Below are 18,206 nucleotides of genomic sequence, written 5' to 3' on the forward strand. Positions count from 1 at the left end.
CGTTTTCAAACGCATCACAACAGCTGAGAAGAGATTTGCCCAATAACATTCCTTTCAACATTTCGTTTACAAAACGCTCGCAGTAAAATTGTGTTGATTCATGTGTTTTGTTAACACAATGTTGACAGCAATGTAATTGGACAAATCTCTTCTCAGCTGTTGTGATGCATTTGAAAACGTATGTTTTCTACCTTCCACATGATGTTTTTAATCTTATTGGAATAAAGATTTCGTTTTTTATGGAAGTGCTGCGATCCAATTTTCTTCTTGTATCCATGCTATGACTGCGATCCCAGCAGACATCGCTTTTGCACTCCTTGTGTGGTGGATTCACACGCTAGATATACCCCATTGTGCCTGGATCTTCATCGAAGACCTACGAAAGGGTGAGCCGCACGTACACTTTCTTTTATTTCATTGCTAGTAATAACCTCACCCTTAGGCTACATTCACACTACCATATGGGGGACATATGCACGGCCTCAAGCTTGTGGCTGTACATATGTTCCCAATAGATGGCAATGGCCGCACAGATACTGCTCCGTACATGGAATAATGACATGTCTTTCCCTGTGTTACGGCCAGTACCCAATGCATTTCAATGGAGAGGGGTGGGGTCACCCCCTCCTCCTCTCCATGGCACCAAACGCATGCCCGCACGGCTACGGCCTGGCGGGCATACGTTTGTGTGAATGCAGCCTTATTGTCTACAGAGCGGACTATGGCTGACGGCGGCCCCCAGACCAGTCTGGGGCTGATGCTGCTGAAATTTTATTTAAGTTATTTTCTGCGTTTTTTTATTTTTTGTTTACAGGGGCACATTTAGGGAGGAACACATAATATATGTGTTCCTTGCTTTACTCAAATGTAGATGACAGATAACAGTGATCTAATGGTAAGAGCCCATTGGATCAGTGTCATCAGTGATCTGTATACAGAGACATGCAGAGAGGATGCATACAGCACCTTCCCTGCAGCCTCTCACTGTATACAGGGGCTGCTGTGACAGGAGACTGATAATAATCGGGCCCCTGTCACCGTACACGATCGGGCTGTCACATAGACAGCACGATCCTATTACTGGCTGTGTGCACGATCGCACACAGATCAGGAGCCCCGGTAACAGATATCCCGGCCCACCCCTCGCCCGGCCCCACCCCACCCCTCGCTCGGCCCCGCCCCCACCCCTCGATCGGCTCCTCCATCTCTCACCTATCTCCCGGCGCCCCGCGGGAGAGGTTTGGACGGTGAGCAGGAAGTCCCTCCCTGTCCTGCCTCCAGCCACTCAGCGCTGCGATCCTGCAGAGAATATCTTGCAGGATCGCAGCCGGCGCTGTCACAGGGGAAGCGGCAGCCCACAGGGAAATCACCAAGCGTATTAATACGCTTGGTGATTTTTTTGGGGAGTAAATCAGCCTCTAAACGCATCTATGACACATGTAGAGGCGTTATCGCGACCTCTGATTTCAGTAGTGATGTAGTAAAATCTCCTAGATGGCTCTGCAGTCTTTTATATATTGACATGTCCTAGGACCTAGGAGAATTCTGTAGCCGTCAAAGCTGCATTGGTCTCCATAGCCTCCTCTACTGGACTATATGCTGACCTTCTGCCAGTTTACTTAAAGAGTTAATGATCTCCTGACCTGAGACAGGTCAAGGTCCTGTGTATCATAAATCACAGGGTAGAGAGATATGGGCTATGTGAGAAGAAGTTATAGTAATTAGACAGTGTTATGAGAGGGGTCCTGGGACATTCCAGCTTCTGTACCCAGTTGCAACTACATCACCTATAATACTGACAGACTGACCATTTGGATCTGTGCATAGCAAAAGTAAAGGCCCCACAACCACTTAGGTGGTTCTCTCATTGACCACAAGGGATGATATGTGTTGGATCAGAGGCTCCTTCAGTCTCAGCCATTAGAGACAGAGTCTAGTTGTCACCCGCTACACCCAGCCCGGGGTGGGGACAGTCACACCTTCTCCCCCTGGTTGGAGGGTATAGTGTAACTACACTTTCTACAGATCAGTAAGTAAACAAGGGATGTGAAATGCGTTGGTGCAGGACATATGTGATCTGTCTCTTCTGTGTAGGAAGCCCCTGCAGCGAGCAGACACTAAAGCTGTGCCGGAGCCGGCTGCCCAGTCACTACCAGTCTAAGGTGTGGATGTGGGTGGTGGAAATGTGTACATGGCACATGCAGCCCTGCTGACTGATCCACATCTGGACAGCCATCACGTATCAGCTGGTAAACATAATTGCTGGAACATCATAATTGCTTCCAATCTCAGTGAGGTCACGTCTAGCACAGGGACGCAGCCTGGTACAGAGGGCATTCATGTATCTGCGTGTATAGGTCAGGTCACACTATGTATACGCTGGATATACAGGGTTTAGGGAGGATTACTTACTATGCGGAGTTTTACTAAGTAGGTTCATGGGTTCGGTTAGAAATAAGCATCAAGTACACAAATACAGATTAGATACAGGCAGTAATATAATTATAATATCTACCATGCCAATAACTAGTGCTTCCATATAGTACACATAAATAACCCTGGCACACACTGCAAATAACTAGTACTTTCATACACATATACAATGCTGATATACAGTGCACATAAATAATGTCGCTATACTGTACACATATACAATGCTGATATACAGTGCACATAAATAATGTCGTTATACTGTACACATATACAATGCTGTTATACAGTGCACATAAATAATGTCGCTATACTGTACACATATACAATGCTGTTATACAGTGCACATAAATAATGTCGCTATACTGTACACATATACAATGCTGATATACAGTGCACATAAATAATGTCGTTATACTGTACACATATACAATGCTGTTATACAGTGCACATAAATAATGTCGCTATACTGTACACATATACAATGCTGATATACAGTGCACATAAATAATGTCGTTATACTGTACACATATACAATACTGATATACAGTGCACATAAATAATGTCGCTATACTGTACACATATACAATGCTGATATACAGTGCACATAAATAATGTCGTTATACTGTACACATATACAATGCTGTTATACAGTGCACATAAATAATGTCGTTATACTGTACACATATACAATGCTGATATACAGTGCACATAAATAATGTCACTATACTGTACACATATACAATGCTGATATACAGTGCACATACATAATATCGTTATACTGTACACATATACAATGCTGTTATACAGTGCACATAAATAATGTCGTTATACTGTACACATATACAATGCTGTTATACAGTGTACATAAATAATGTCGTTATACTGTACACATATACAATGCTGATATACAGTGCACATAAATAATGTCGCTATAATGTACACATATACAATGCTGATATACAGTGCACATAAATAATGTCGCTATACTGTACACATATACAATGCTGATATACAGTGCACATAAATAATGTCGCTATACTGTACACATATACAATGCTGATATACAGTGCACATAAATAAAGTCGCTATACTGTACACATATACAATGCTGATATACAGTGCACATACATAATATCGTTATACTGTACACATATACAATGCTGTTATACAGTGCACATAAATAATGTCGTTATACTGTACACATATACAATGCTGTTATACAGTGTACATAAATAATGTCGTTATACTGTACACATATACAATGCTGATATACAGTGCACATAAATAATGTCGCTATAATGTACACATATACAATGCTGATATACAGTGCACATAAATAATGTCGCTATACTGTACACATATACAATGCTGATATACAGTGCACATAAATAATGTCGCTATACTGTACACATATACAATGCTGATATACAGTGCACATAAATAAAGTCGCTATACTGTACACATATACAATGCTGATATACAGTGCACATACATAATATCGTTATACTGTACACATATACAATGCTGTTATACAGTGCCCATAAATAATGTCGTTATACTGTACACATATACAATGCTGATATACAGTGCACATAAATAATGTCGTTATACTGTACACATATACAATGCTGTTATACAGTGCACATACATAATATCGTTATACTGTACACATATACAATGCTGATATACAGTGCACATACATAATATCGTTATACTGTACACATATACAATGCTGATATACAGTGCACATAAATAAAGTCGCTATACTGTACACATATACAATACTGATATACATTGCCCATAAATAAAGTCGCTATACTGTACACATATACAATGCTGATATACAGTGCCCATAAATAATGTCGTTATACTGTACACATATACAATGCTGATATACAGTGCACATAAATAATGTCGTTATACTGTACACATATACAATGCTGATATACAGTGCACATAAATAAAGTCGTTATACTGTACACATATACAATGCTGTTATACAGTGCACATAAATAATGTCGTTATACTGTGCACATATACAATGCTGTTATACAGTGCACATAAATAATGTCGTTATACTGTGCACATATACAATGCTGTTATACAGTGCACATAAATAATGTCGCTATACTGTACACATATACAATGCTGTTATACAGTGCACATAAATAAAGTCGCTATACTGTACACATATACAATGCGGATATACAGTGATATACAGTGATATACTGATATACAGTGCCCATAAATAATGTCGCTATACTGTACACATATACAATGCTGTTATACAGTGCACATAAATAATGTCGTTATACTGTACACATATACAATGCTGTTATACAGTGCAGATAAATAAAGTCACTATACTGTACACATATACAATGCTGATATACAGTGCACATAAATAATGTCGCTATACTGTACACATATACAATGCTGATATACAGTGCACATAAATAATGTCGCTATACTGTACACATATACAATGCTGATATACAGTGCACATAAATAAAGTCGCTATACTGTACACATATACAATGCTGATATACAGTGCACATACATAATATCGTTATACTGTACACATATACAATGCTGATATACAGTGCACATACATAATATCGTTATACTGTACACATATACAATGCTGATATACAGTGCACATAAATAAAGTCGCTATACTGTACACATATACAATGCTGATATACATTGCCCATAAATAAAGTCGCTATACTGTACACATATACAATGCTGATATACAGTGCACATACATAATATCGTTATACTGTACACATATACAATGCTGATATACAGTGCAAATAAATAATGTCGTTATACTGTACACATATACAATGCTGATATACAGTGCACATAAATAAAGTCGTTATACTGTACACATATACAATGCTGATATACAGTGCACATACATAATATCGTTATACTGTACACATATACAATGCTGATATACAGTGCAAATAAATAATGTCGTTATACTGTACACATATACAATGCTGATATACAGTGCACATAAATAAAGTCGCTATACTGTACACATATACAATGCTGATATACAGTGCCCATAAATAATGTCGTTATACTGTACACATATACAATGCTGATATACAGTGCACATAAATAATGTCGTTATACTGTACACATATACAATGCTGATATACAGTGCACATAAATAAAGTCGTTATACTGTACACATATACAATGCTGTTATACAGTGCACATAAATAATGTCGTTATACTGTGCACATATACAATGCTGTTATACAGTGCACATAAATAATGTCGTTATACTGTGCACATATACAATGCTGTTATACAGTGCACATAAATAATGTCACTATACTGTACACATATACAATGCTGTTATACAGTGCACATAAATAAAGTCGCTATACTGTACACATATACAATGCTGTTATACAGTGCACATAAATAAAGTCGCTATACTGTACACATATACAATGCTGATATACAGTGCCCATAAATAATGTCGTTATACTGTACACATATACAATGCTGATATACAGTGCACATAAATAATGTCGTTATACTGTACACATATACAATGCTGATATACAGTGCACATAAATAAAGTCGTTATACTGTACACATATACAATGCTGTTATACAGTGCACATAAATAATGTCGTTATACTGTGCACATATACAATGCTGTTATACAGTGCACATAAATAATGTCGTTATACTGTGCACATATACAATGCTGTTATACAGTGCACATAAATAATGTCGCTATACTGTACACATATACAATGCTGTTATACAGTGCACATAAATAAAGTCGCTATACTGTACACATATACAATGCTGTTATACAGTGCAGATAAATAAAGTCGCTATACTGTACACATATACAATGCGGATATACAGTGATATACAGTGATATACTGATATACAGTGCCCATAAATAAAGTCACTATACTGTACACATATACAATGCTGTTATACAGTGCACATAAATTATGTTACAGTACCATATTAATAGGCTCATCAGAGTATACCCAATGATGGGGGGTGCTCCCTATATCCCCATTTAACAGGATATGGTGGTACTTGTAATGAATTAGGACTGTAAGAGAGGGACTGTCTAGTTTCTCATAAATACATGATGTGGGTTGAACCTCTGACCCAGTTCCCGCATTCAGGCCAAATTGATTCATAACCAATGTACATTCAAGAGCACCGGAAATAGCTGCGCCGACTTAGCTATATTCGGTGCTCCCTTATCCATTCAGCCCAAGCATGGGAAAGGGGTCACAGGTTTCAGGATAGGTGCAGGTCCCAGAGGTATGACCTGTGTCTATTGTGTATTTATGATAAATGATATAGATGAATCCAAAACACTTTACACAAGAAAACCCCTATACAGGCAGTCCCCGGGTTACATACAAGATAGGGTCTGTAGGTTTGTTCTTAAGTTGAATTTGTATGTAAGTCGGAACTGTATATTTTATCATTGTGACCCCAGCCAGAACTTTTTTGGTCTCTGTGACAATTGGATTTTATAAATGTTGGGCTGTCATAAGAACCAGGAATAACACTAAATCTTCATTACAGACACCTGTGATAACTGTTATAGATGATTATTGTAGCCTGGGACTAAAGCACAATAAATTACCAATATCCAGAGGTCCGTTTGTAACTAGGGGTCGTATGTAGGTCGAGTGTTCTTAAGTAGGGGACCTCCTGTAATGACTTGTGTGCAATATTTATATCTCCTGAGGTGGCGCTATATTACATGTGACACTGCAACACTGTCAATTCCCCCTCAGATAATAGTTACTCACTTAAGATGGCCACATCTTTTGGGTAACATATCACTATTCTTTCATTTATATGGGTCAAAAATTCTGTTCCTATTCATTTAATAAAATCATTGCTCATTAATTTTAGCATGGATGCTTTTCCACAGCCGCTACTTGAGGTCACTGCATAAAGAGTTACATTACATCTCTACATTAAGCTTTAGAGCTCCCTCTAGTGGCGGCGGTTGGCAGTCAGAATAACCTACTTTAGTTACCGTATATGGCCAGGCCTCAGTCTGGTTAGTATGATGTATAAGTAATGTGATAAATGTTATGTATATAATGAGATGGAGATGTTACCTTCAGTAACTGGTTTTATATTTAAATTTCTGTAGGGATTTGCTGATGAGGGACAACCTGTTTGAAGTTATTACAGCCCCCAGGACCTTCTACATCCAGGTAAAGGGTTTTACTGAATATCATATTTTATTTGCCAGAAAGAGTTTACATAGCGCTACACCACCAAAAACTGTCAGGGAATGTGCAAAAAGTGCCAAAAACACATCATTAAAGTGACTACATATTTTTTGTGCTTCGTAAATCTCCCTAATATATCAGCGTAGGTGAAAAGCTTTGGATTACACAGCCTGGGAAGTGTTGTAACTGCTATGAGATTTGTATGGGCAATCCATGCCCAAATCCTGGTGTCTGAGAAGGCCCCAAGTCTCTCTACTGCCCAATATGGTCCGAGTATTGTAAGTACCGTATTTTTCAGACTATAAGGCGCACCGGATTATAAGGCGCACCATCAATAAATGCCTGCTAAACCATCTAGGTTCATATATAAGGCGCACCTGATTATAAGGATGAATGACCAGCAGGTGGCAGACCTGTGCACAGTTCAGGGCAGCTGTTGTCTGTGAGTACAGTTCATATATAGGGCTCACTGGACTACAAGGCGCACCTTTGATTTCTGAGAAAATCGATTTTTTTTTTGTGCGCCTTATAGTCCGAAAAATACGGTAGGCCCTATTACAGATTTTGCTTTATGTTTCGATGAGCATCAACGTACAACGTTGGTGCTGGTCTGGATCAAGCAGTGAAATCTTTTTAGGAAACCTTTTTTGACCTCTTTTTTTGTAAATGCCAAGAAGATCAACAGCTAAAAAAAAACCTTACAATGGTAAAAGCAAATGCCAATATTCAGATGGATACACCAAAATTCTAGGGGTTGTACCCTTTAGAAGAACATTTAGCCATCACTGAGTAGGTACTTTCACTCTTCCATGCTTTACGTGGACAACAAAAGCAGAAGTCTTCAAAACCAAACTAACAGTGAATAGTTGATCCCCAAGTCACCTTCAAAACGAGTTGTCCTATCTGAAACTGATATGGTGGAAAAATTGGATCCCATTGTATCTCCTATCTAGCCGAGAAGAAGTGTAGACATGTAAAGTCCTAAGGTAGTTTTGTCTACAAAGATGTTACCAGAGAAGGGCAATTATTTGTGTGTATTGTACTTGGCCAGGGCTAGGGCCAAGTCCTAGAGATCGGATGAGGCTTCTAAGAAATGTATTGTCCAAAGCCACCACCAGCCTATCTATATCTGGACTTAGAAGTAGATGGTAGAAGTAAAGAAGCATAATATATAGTCACTGCCTGTTGATCTCTACCACGTGTGTATCTGGATTTAGGCCGGTGGGACGCTGAGTTTTGTTTTTCACTCAGGGACGTAACTTGAGGGGGTGCAGAGGTTGCAGTCGCACTCGGGCCCAAGAGGGTTAGGGGGCCCATAAGGTGTCACTTTCCCATATGAGAAGACTAGTACTATAATCCATACATTATAGTCTGCGCCCTGGCACAGACTTTGCACTGGGGACCTTCATCTTCAAGTTACGCCACTGTTTTCACTTGTCAGGAATATATATGGTGGATAGTTTCCATTTGTCTTGACGCATTCAGTAAGATGTCCAGAAATAACTCCCAGTCACGCAGAGGAGTTTTCAGAAGTAACATTGGCCATTTATGTTGGCGGCACCTCAGATTTTATTGGATGTGATGCCAGTCCCAAAAATGAAACTGTTCAATGGAAAGCTGGATTATTTAGTTTCATTTTGACACATTACTTGATTATTTTCGGGAACTTCAGGAAGACTGTGATGACAGAATGTAACGGATGTAAGGAGACCTTTCTGTAGATGAGGATGACATCAGTCCTCGCTCACCTCTCTCACAAATACCTTCTTTATGAATGATGGAAGTTCTCCTGGCTTGTATCAAAGTGATACTCATCGTGACAGCGGGGCAGGCCTAGATGTTAGTTCATATTCACAAGGATGATCTTCTCTTATATTTAGGTCTAGTAATGTACAGACATTTTTTAACCACTTTTGGGTGGAGTCAGAGGGTCACCCATGATTCACTGAAATGGATAGTCCATGTGCTCCTTCTTCATCTCTATCCTCCTCCTGTTGAAGGAGCTGTCTCAAGAAGACAACCCATATCCATGTGTCCTGTTATGGATGTCAAGGAGAGGATCTTCTTACTCGATATTCGCTTGTAGGAGGCCCTATAAAAGAATGGCAATGTTGTGTATAGCAATTCTGTGCGTTTCTATGGTACCGGACTACACACTTACGCTCTCTGTTGCCAAATTTACCACCATGTGTGCACTATGGCATTAGTGTAAGAACAAGTGGCAGTGAAAATATGAGTTTTGTATCTGGTTTTATCAAAAGAAAATAATTTATTTCTACTTGTTCTTCACAGACTGATAGTCCTCAGGAAATGCACAGTTGGATAAAGGCCATCAATGCTGCCATTCAAACCTTAAGGACCCGCTGTCGGGTATGTATACGTCTGCAACATCCCCACCGGGGGCCAACAGCGTATGGGAGTAGCTTGATACTAGAATGGAGTAGTTGGTTTGGTTGCAGTCTGGCCGCAGATGTCACGGTAGCTCGGTCCTCGTCATGGCCAGCAGGGTGAAGCAAGAGGAGGGGGAGGCTGCTTTCCGGTTCCCTCTGTGGTACTCCCGGTGTAAGTGATGGTAAAATGGTAGCGGCTAGCCAGGGATTCACACAAATCAAAACTCACAGTTCCGTTATTTGAAGAACTCTCAGCAGCAGGTAAAAGACTGTAAAGATTCTCTCTGCGGGTGAGTAGGGCTGTTAGGTTGGCTAGCAGCAAACAAGCAGGAATGCACAATAAGTACCTCAGCCTGGAACAGTGCTCAGCTATGGCGGCTCAATATGCATCAGCCGCACAAAATCAGTAGTCAGTTTGGCATAGGTCTCAGGATAGAGACAGTAACTAATAACTAACCAGAAACTACCTCTGAAAGGCTTTCAACCATATATTTATAGACTTTTGCTCAGTTCTGGAATGTTCTAGCGTGCTAGCCAATCACACCCTGCTTTACCTCAGGAAAGATACATTAAACATAAACAAAAGCATTAATTCTTTCACATTCACATAAATACCTGTCTTTGTCACCCATTTAGTTGCACCCAATGTACTCATCTGGCACTAGGACCGGATTTCAAGGTTAATCCAAGTCATGTGAATGTCAATTTTAACAACCCTCAGCTTCCCCAAGGGACAGATAGTGGAGGTTAAACAGTATATGGTACTGTTGGAAAGGGTAGTGAGGTGGACCTATGGTTGGGTTCATAGGGGTCAGGTAGGATCTAGGATCTCCTGAGATTTTCCCATTGTTGATACCGAACATTGTAGATTGACAGCCCTTATATCTCAAACACGTCAAAAGCTAATTTTCTTTTTATCGATTTATGAACTTTTTCAGATTTTTCTTGGGTATTTAAGATCCTTCCTCTTTCTTCCTTCACACAAACAAGACTTGAGATTTCACAAGAGACTATATATAGCCTCTTTGCCGTGTAGGAAAACAACATTTTGCAATTTCATGCTTGGGAGACGGATAAAGATCATGTCATCTTGTGAAGTGGTGATAAATCTGCCCTTTAAGTGGGTGGCACAGCCTGCAGGCCTGAGGAGACATTTCCAAATATACCTCAGAAATGTGATGTCAGCACAAATTAAACTGGTTTCTAATCTATAAATTTAAGGGATGTTAAAAGTATATGAGTGTTTTTACAGTCTACAAATTTATTAAAATTATCCTTTATCCTTCATCTGTATAACAAATTATATAGGCCCGTGTTCACGTAATTGCAAATAAATTGCTGAGTGGTTTGGGCTCAACCTACTACTCAAATATGTTAATCAAATACCCAAAATGCAAATGCATCAATTATGTGGGGCAGATTTATGACGTACAAGCCCTGAAATAATCGTACTGCCTTGCAAACCGCCGGGAGCGGCATGAAGGGGCTGCGGCATAGTTGGCTAGAGCGGAGGGGTTACTGCCCTGCACCCGTGCACCGGCTAGCACCTGAACAGTTGGTAGTACCAGTGCAATTCTATGTCACATGGGCTGGAACCCATGTGACCTGGTCTTTTGTGTAACCCCACGTGTTCCCATAGACTTCTGAGGGGATTCTGAGCCACAAAATACCAAAAAAAATAGCACATGCTCTATTTTTGTTACAGTCTCCCTGCCATTTTGTGGTGCGGAGAGAAATACGGCTATGGTATAGATTGTCATATTTCCTATAAAAGTCATTGGGGCCGTATTTTAGACCCCAGTAACGCTGCAGTAGACTTTTTGAGTTTGAAAATACAGTTGTGTGAATGACTATAGGGTTAGACTTATAGGACATCTACCACCAGGATGAAAGACTGTATGCAAATGAGCCCGAGGAGCCTGGAGCCCCTCAGGCTCATTTGTATACCATCCGTCATCCTGCTGGTAGTTGCCCTATAAAGGTATTTCGTCATTATAGATATTACTTCCTATAAATGTGTGATTGTTACGGATCTTACAGGACTGATCCAGAAGTCCTGGGGCGACTCAGTGGACACTTGTGGTCCCCCATTCTGCTGATCACCGGAAAGCCTCTAGACTTTGGTTAAATGTTTATTACGATAAAATCTTTTTAATGATGTGTAAAATGCCAAAAATTTACCACAAAATTCACAAACTCCCCTCATGGGAAAATCATTGGGGGAAAATCTATTGTAATGTCTTCCCCTTGTTCCCGAGTAGTCTTTGATTTCAGAAGTGGAAATCAAGGCTTCGCGGAGACTCATTTGGGTTCTTAAACCAAAACTGTATGGACATTGTGTGTGTAGCGTATGGCCGAGTGTGAACGCTTTGTGTAGACATCTTACTCCGAGATTATGGTCCATGTAACCATGTGTGAAGCTCATATGGACAACTGGCTGATCCAGTGGGAGATACCTCAATGATTGGCAATGTAACTGTCCATGTTATGTTCTGTAGTGGATTCCACATGACTGGTGTCCATCTTCTTTCCTTTCCACAGGAGTCTTTTGGCCGCACCATGTCACTAAACCGCACTTCAGTACCAGCTTCATCTCCAGCCTCCTCCGTCCACTCTCTACCACCGTGCGATGTCAAACGACCGCTGGGAAAAACCAGGTCAATCAAATCATCATGGCAGCCATGGATGCCAGTGCCTAAATGTGAAACCGAGTCTATTAAAGAAGTGACATTGGGGTGTTCTAAGGAGGGTGAATTTGGGGTACGAGCCAGGCACATGTCTGAACCACAACGTTTAAGAGATGAACCCTTTGTATTCGATCTAAGTAACATGAACATTCGCACTTCAGATGTGTAACCAAGACCCTGGCCGGTCTACAAGAGAAACAAGATGGCTGCCACATCTACGGACTCTGTTTATTACATACCGGATGAAACAGTATTTTTATTATTTTTAGTTCTTTGTACCTGAAATGCTTTGTTGCTTTGTTACTGCCTTGGTCTTGGCACTTGACTGTGAAATTTTGTCATCTTCTTGTTTCAACTCAATTTAACAAGTGATTGGCGGCCATTTTATTTTAGTTTTTAACCATATTATGCATAGATTGACTGATATCAGGAGAAGACATTTTTGTTTTATACTTTTTAGTGGACGTGAAGCAACAGGTGTGTATATTGTGATAGGTCATGCCGATCAAAGTCCGGCCTTTTCTGCCTTTACATTAACGTTACACTTTGTACAATATAAAAATGTGAAGCCAAATAAAAAGGAAAGTTGTTTTATATTTTGTGTTTTATTATATTATGTTGGTGTTATAGCTAGTGTTTGATTCCTGGAGGTACAGTGTTGGGAGGAGTGTTGCAACCATTGGTAGCCATGTGGAGAAAGCCAACTCAATGCTGGGGGCTCTTTATGACAAGATGATATATCTTATTGCATGTTGTGTGGGTTATATTACTTGTTATTATTAATATTATTGGTACCAAACTATCATGGTAAGATTTCATGACATATCTGCTGATGTAATGTAACTCATGCATTCTGTCAGATCAGTAGGGCAGTCAACTATAACCACTACTGGCACCAGTGATGGACTGTAATACTTAGGGACTACCTGTAAAATTCATTATTGGGACTCTATGCTGTAAAGCTTCATGAAAACATCACCTAAAGCCCATAAAAAAAAATTCTAAATCCATCCAGCCACAGCCGTCTTGTGGATGCAATGGTGGATCCTTGAATAGGCCATATGAGCGGGAGCCAGGGGCCTTTGGCTTGCGAGGGACCCACACCCGGCCCCCAAAAAAATCTATACTCACCCTCGTCTTCTTTTTCCCGACCCCGTGGCTCCGTCTTCTCCTTCCTGCCCTGTCGCGGCCTTACACTATGACGGGGTGATGTTTCGGCCGTGTGACGTCATAGTGTGTGTGTGCGCCAAGCGGGCCAGAATACGAGAAGATTGAGTCACAGGGTCAGGCAGAAGAAGCCGAAAGCATCTAAAGGGGGACTCTGCAGTAGACATTTCATTAAGGGGGTCTCTGTAGTGGACAGTTCATTAAAGAGGGGCTCTGCTGTGGACATTTCATTTAAATGGGCATCTGCTGTGTACAATTCTTTAAAGGGGGGCTTCTGCTGTGTGCAATTCTTTAAAGGGGGGCTTCTGCTGTGTACAATTCTTTAAAGGGGGCATCTGCTGTGTACAATTCTTTAAAGGGGGGCATCTGCTGTGTACAATTCTTTAAAGGGGGGGGTTCTGAGGAAGCTAACTTGTTTCTAAGGGGTAATATTTATTGGAAATTATCTTCACACAGGGACACTTTTTTAATAACATCCAATTGAAGAAATGTTTACATATAGCAAATGAATAAAATTAAATGTGAATGCCCAGGTGGGAATACCCCTTTAAGGATATAGAGCATATGGAGGTACTTAAGTTCTAGCATCCAGACATATTGGTTTGGACGCTGAAGGGGCGTGTGTACAGCCCGGGGCCCATGGGACACTCAATCCACCAGTGCCCTTATGAATATGCTGTCTAAAAGTCTCCCCTCATTCATAAAATCTTCAGCAGACTCCCCTCATTCATAAAATCTTCAGCAGACTCCCCTCATTCATAAAATCTTCAGCAGACTCCTCTCATAAAAGAAATGTCCAGCAGCCTCTCCTAAAATGTGGGAAAACAACTTTTTTAAAAATACCTGGCGCCCAATTTAAAAAATCCTGAATTGTAGAGAACATTCATTTATTTTTGACAAAGCTTTTACTTTAGCCCATGTAGTCCATGTAAGGGACATCTCCTTGAAAATAACCCTTTGAGAGTAATCTACCATGCACTACTCATGTTCACTGTTAGTGACCCGTAGGATTACAGTCAGATTTGCTACTGCAGCTTCATTGTACAGTATACCCCTGCAGTGGACAAAATGACACCGATAATGAATACAATAACACTGTCATAGCACCAGTTATCAGATGTCATAAATCACAGTGTGGTGTCAGACTTCCAGGTTTGTTCCCACGAGTCCACCGTCAGTATAATCCTTTATGTATAGTTAACTATGGAGGATATAGGTGATGGGTCACATGTCAGGGACTCATCTCTGTTTCACTGAGACTAGAGAAAAGGGCCTTTCAGGGTTGTGAGCGAGTGTGGTGCTACGTGCCTGTGTATCCAGGGGGTGTCTGTGAAATCCTTAGTTAACATTAACTAAAGTTCCTCCATCCTCCCTTGGGATGGTACCTAAAAAATTTTGCTCCTCCTTATCACTGATCTATATAGGTAGTTGCCCTATTTGTTGCCCTATAGGTAGTTGTTGTTTTCGGTGTTTTAATGTTATTCTCTTTTGGTTTTCATGTTTGAAGTCACAGCTTCATGGACTAAGGAGTGCAGTGGAGTAACAAGACACCAATGAGTCCCTGGTGTGAACTTTGGATCAGGGCCCCATATAGCTAAACTCCCGTTGCTTCCCCCAATACCACACAATACGCATACATGCTACTCAGACAGTTATACACAGCCTCCCCCTATTAATGAAATGCCCAGCAATAGCCTCCCCTTATTAATTAATCACCCAGCAGCAGCCTTTCCTCACTAATAAAAAGTTCAGTAGCAGCCTCCCCTTATTAATGAAAGGTCCAGCAGCAGCCTCCCTTCAGTTATTAAATTGCCCTTCAATATTAAATAAAAACTGATTTAATTAAACTCTCCATCAATCCCAGTGGCTTCCTCCTCTCCCTGGGGTTTCTGTGTAGCAGTGCAGGCAGAGACTGATGATGTCATAGATAGTGGGCAGGCAGAGTGCACATACACGTCTCTGCCTGTACAATGTCATAATGAATTGTATTCTTTTCCACCCTCATGGACCTGCCGTCTGTCTATTTCTTATGTGTATTGTAACAACAGAAAAAACCCTAAGAATAAAAGTAAATTGAAAATGTATTCACACCAAAAAGTCCCAAAACTGTTGCTACCTTTTTAAAACTTTTTTTTAAAGGACATCTATCACCAGAACAAGGATTGTCAACCAAACATACAGACATACTGATGTGTGCCCCCTCTGGCAGGATCTGCTTTTATTTTAGCTTCTTATGTCCTTGTTTTTAAGAAAAAAGGGCTTTAAAATTATGTAATTAAGCACCAGGGGCTCCAGGCTGCATTAACTCAGCCCTCAGTCTCATTTGCATAATTTTAAAATCCTTTAAAAAAAAAACAGGGCATAAGAAGCTAAAAGAAAAGCAGATCTGCCAGTGGGGGGTGCACACCAGTATGTCCGTGTGCTTGGTTTACAATCTTTGATCTGGTGAAGCATACTCACATGTGGCAGGCAACATTTATGGGCAATGTAAAATTCACACCTGAAAGCAGATAAAAAGGGCAGAATATGATGTAATCTTTGCACTGTGTGCCTGTGTGTGCCAAACTAAGCATGGAGAACAGAAAGAAGAGAAAAGAACGGCCTGAGGACTTGGAAACAAAATTGTGGAAAGATATTAACAATCTCAAGGTTACAAGTTCATCTCCGGAGACTTTGATGTTGGTTTGGCCATGGTGCGCGGCATAAAAGAAATTTACAAACCTCGAACATAACATTGTTGCAAGGAGAAATATTGATGAAACAGTTTATGGTACCACTACTAACATATAAGTCTAAAAAACCCATGTGCCCACAAGTAAGCCAAAATCCCTTCGGGAAAACGTCTTTACTATTTAATGAAAATAGAATGAGGCTTACAATACCCAATACCTACAGTCAAAAATGGTGAAGGTTCAAAGCTGTTTTAGGGTTATTTTGCCGCCTCTGCAGAGCATCATGAAATCTGAAGATTGCCAAAGAATTTTGGGTTGCACTGTATGGTCCAGTTTGGGAAAGTTGAATTGCTTCTTAAGTCATGCGTCTTCCAGCAGGACAATGACCCCAAACATGCATCCAAAACAGGGTGTATCATCCATGAGGCGAGTTGAGCATCTTGCCTCAGGCAGCACTAACTACAGCAAGATATGGGGGCACATTTACTTACCCAGTCCTGCGCGTTCCCCGATTCGGAGTGTCCGATGAGAATGAACTCTGCCGCGATTCACTTGCATAGTGCGCCTGATATCCTGCATGTGTCACTCCCTTCTCAGGTCCGACGGAGTTCATCTTCTTCTTCCTGGTGCATGTAAGAGAATTGCTTGCGACACAATTTTAAAGTTAAATCCTGTGCTCTGTTTGAATCAGTCGGATCGTCCGACGGCCCGACCCCCGATTTCTGTTGCATGAAAGCCGGCGCCGATGCGCCAAAATCCGATAGTGTGCAACACAATATCCTTTTAAATTCCTGTACTAGCGGCACAATTCCTGAAAACCCGCCGGAAATGCGGCAGCGGGACCCTTAATAAATAAGCCCCATGGTGTGCCAGTCACCTGATCAAATGCCACACCTGTGGAACGACCTGGTGGTACCACGCCGCAGCAAGACCATCCTGCTTTGCGGCGGCTCTGGTGAAGACCGGGTGCCACTTAGACTCCGGTCCCAGGTGTTGGTTTGTGTCAATTGTTATTGTGAAAAAGCAATAGAAAGACAGTCCAAAATTTCAGATGAGAGGTGTGAGCAGCTTGTTGATGGCCAGTGGTGTTACTAGAAGCTGATGGGCCCTGGTGCGAAGTCTGTGCCAAGCCCCCGACTATAATGTATGGTTTATAGTAATAGTCTTCTCATATGGGAAAATGACACCTTATGGGCCCCATAAGCTTCTTGGGCCCGGTTGCGATCGCACCCCCTGCACCCCCTCAAGTTACGCCCCTGTTGATGGTTATAAGAAGCGATTGATATAAGTTGTTTCTTGCAGATGGTGTGCAACCAAATAATATTCAAGCCGCCGGTAAATTTGTCCGGCCCAGTTTTGAATTTTTGCGTGAGATGACATCATATTTTGGATGGTTTTCTATTTTTGTGTTGTTCCAATACACGCAAAGGAAATAAACATGGGTATAACAAAACACGTGTAATTGCGATAATTTTCTGGAAGAAATACTTAATTTCCTGGAAAAAGTTCAGGGGTGTCAACACTTGTGGCCATGACTGTTCCCTGCCACCAGCAATGCTCTATAACCAACTGATCCAATAATATCACCCTAACTGGCTTACT

General features: G+C 40.8%; 1 protein-coding gene across 1 annotated transcript in view; it reads left to right on the top strand.

The window, feature by feature from the left end:
- The window catches only part of PLEKHA2 (pleckstrin homology domain containing A2), a 70,779-nt gene extending 57,418 nt beyond the window's left edge, over positions 1-13,361 (top strand). The window contains exons 10-12 of the mRNA XM_072149242.1: positions 7,607-7,670; positions 9,981-10,058; positions 12,620-13,361. Coding sequence (XP_072005343.1) covers positions 7,607-7,670; positions 9,981-10,058; positions 12,620-12,934 — 457 coding nt within the window. The 3' untranslated portion in view covers positions 12,935-13,361. The remainder of the gene's footprint in view (positions 1-7,606; positions 7,671-9,980; positions 10,059-12,619) is intronic.
- Positions 13,362-18,206: the final 4,845 nt, after the last annotated feature.

This window comes from Engystomops pustulosus, chromosome 4, assembly GCF_040894005.1.
Source record: "Engystomops pustulosus chromosome 4, aEngPut4.maternal, whole genome shotgun sequence".
Classification (NCBI taxonomy): domain Eukaryota; kingdom Metazoa; phylum Chordata; class Amphibia; order Anura; family Leptodactylidae; genus Engystomops; species Engystomops pustulosus.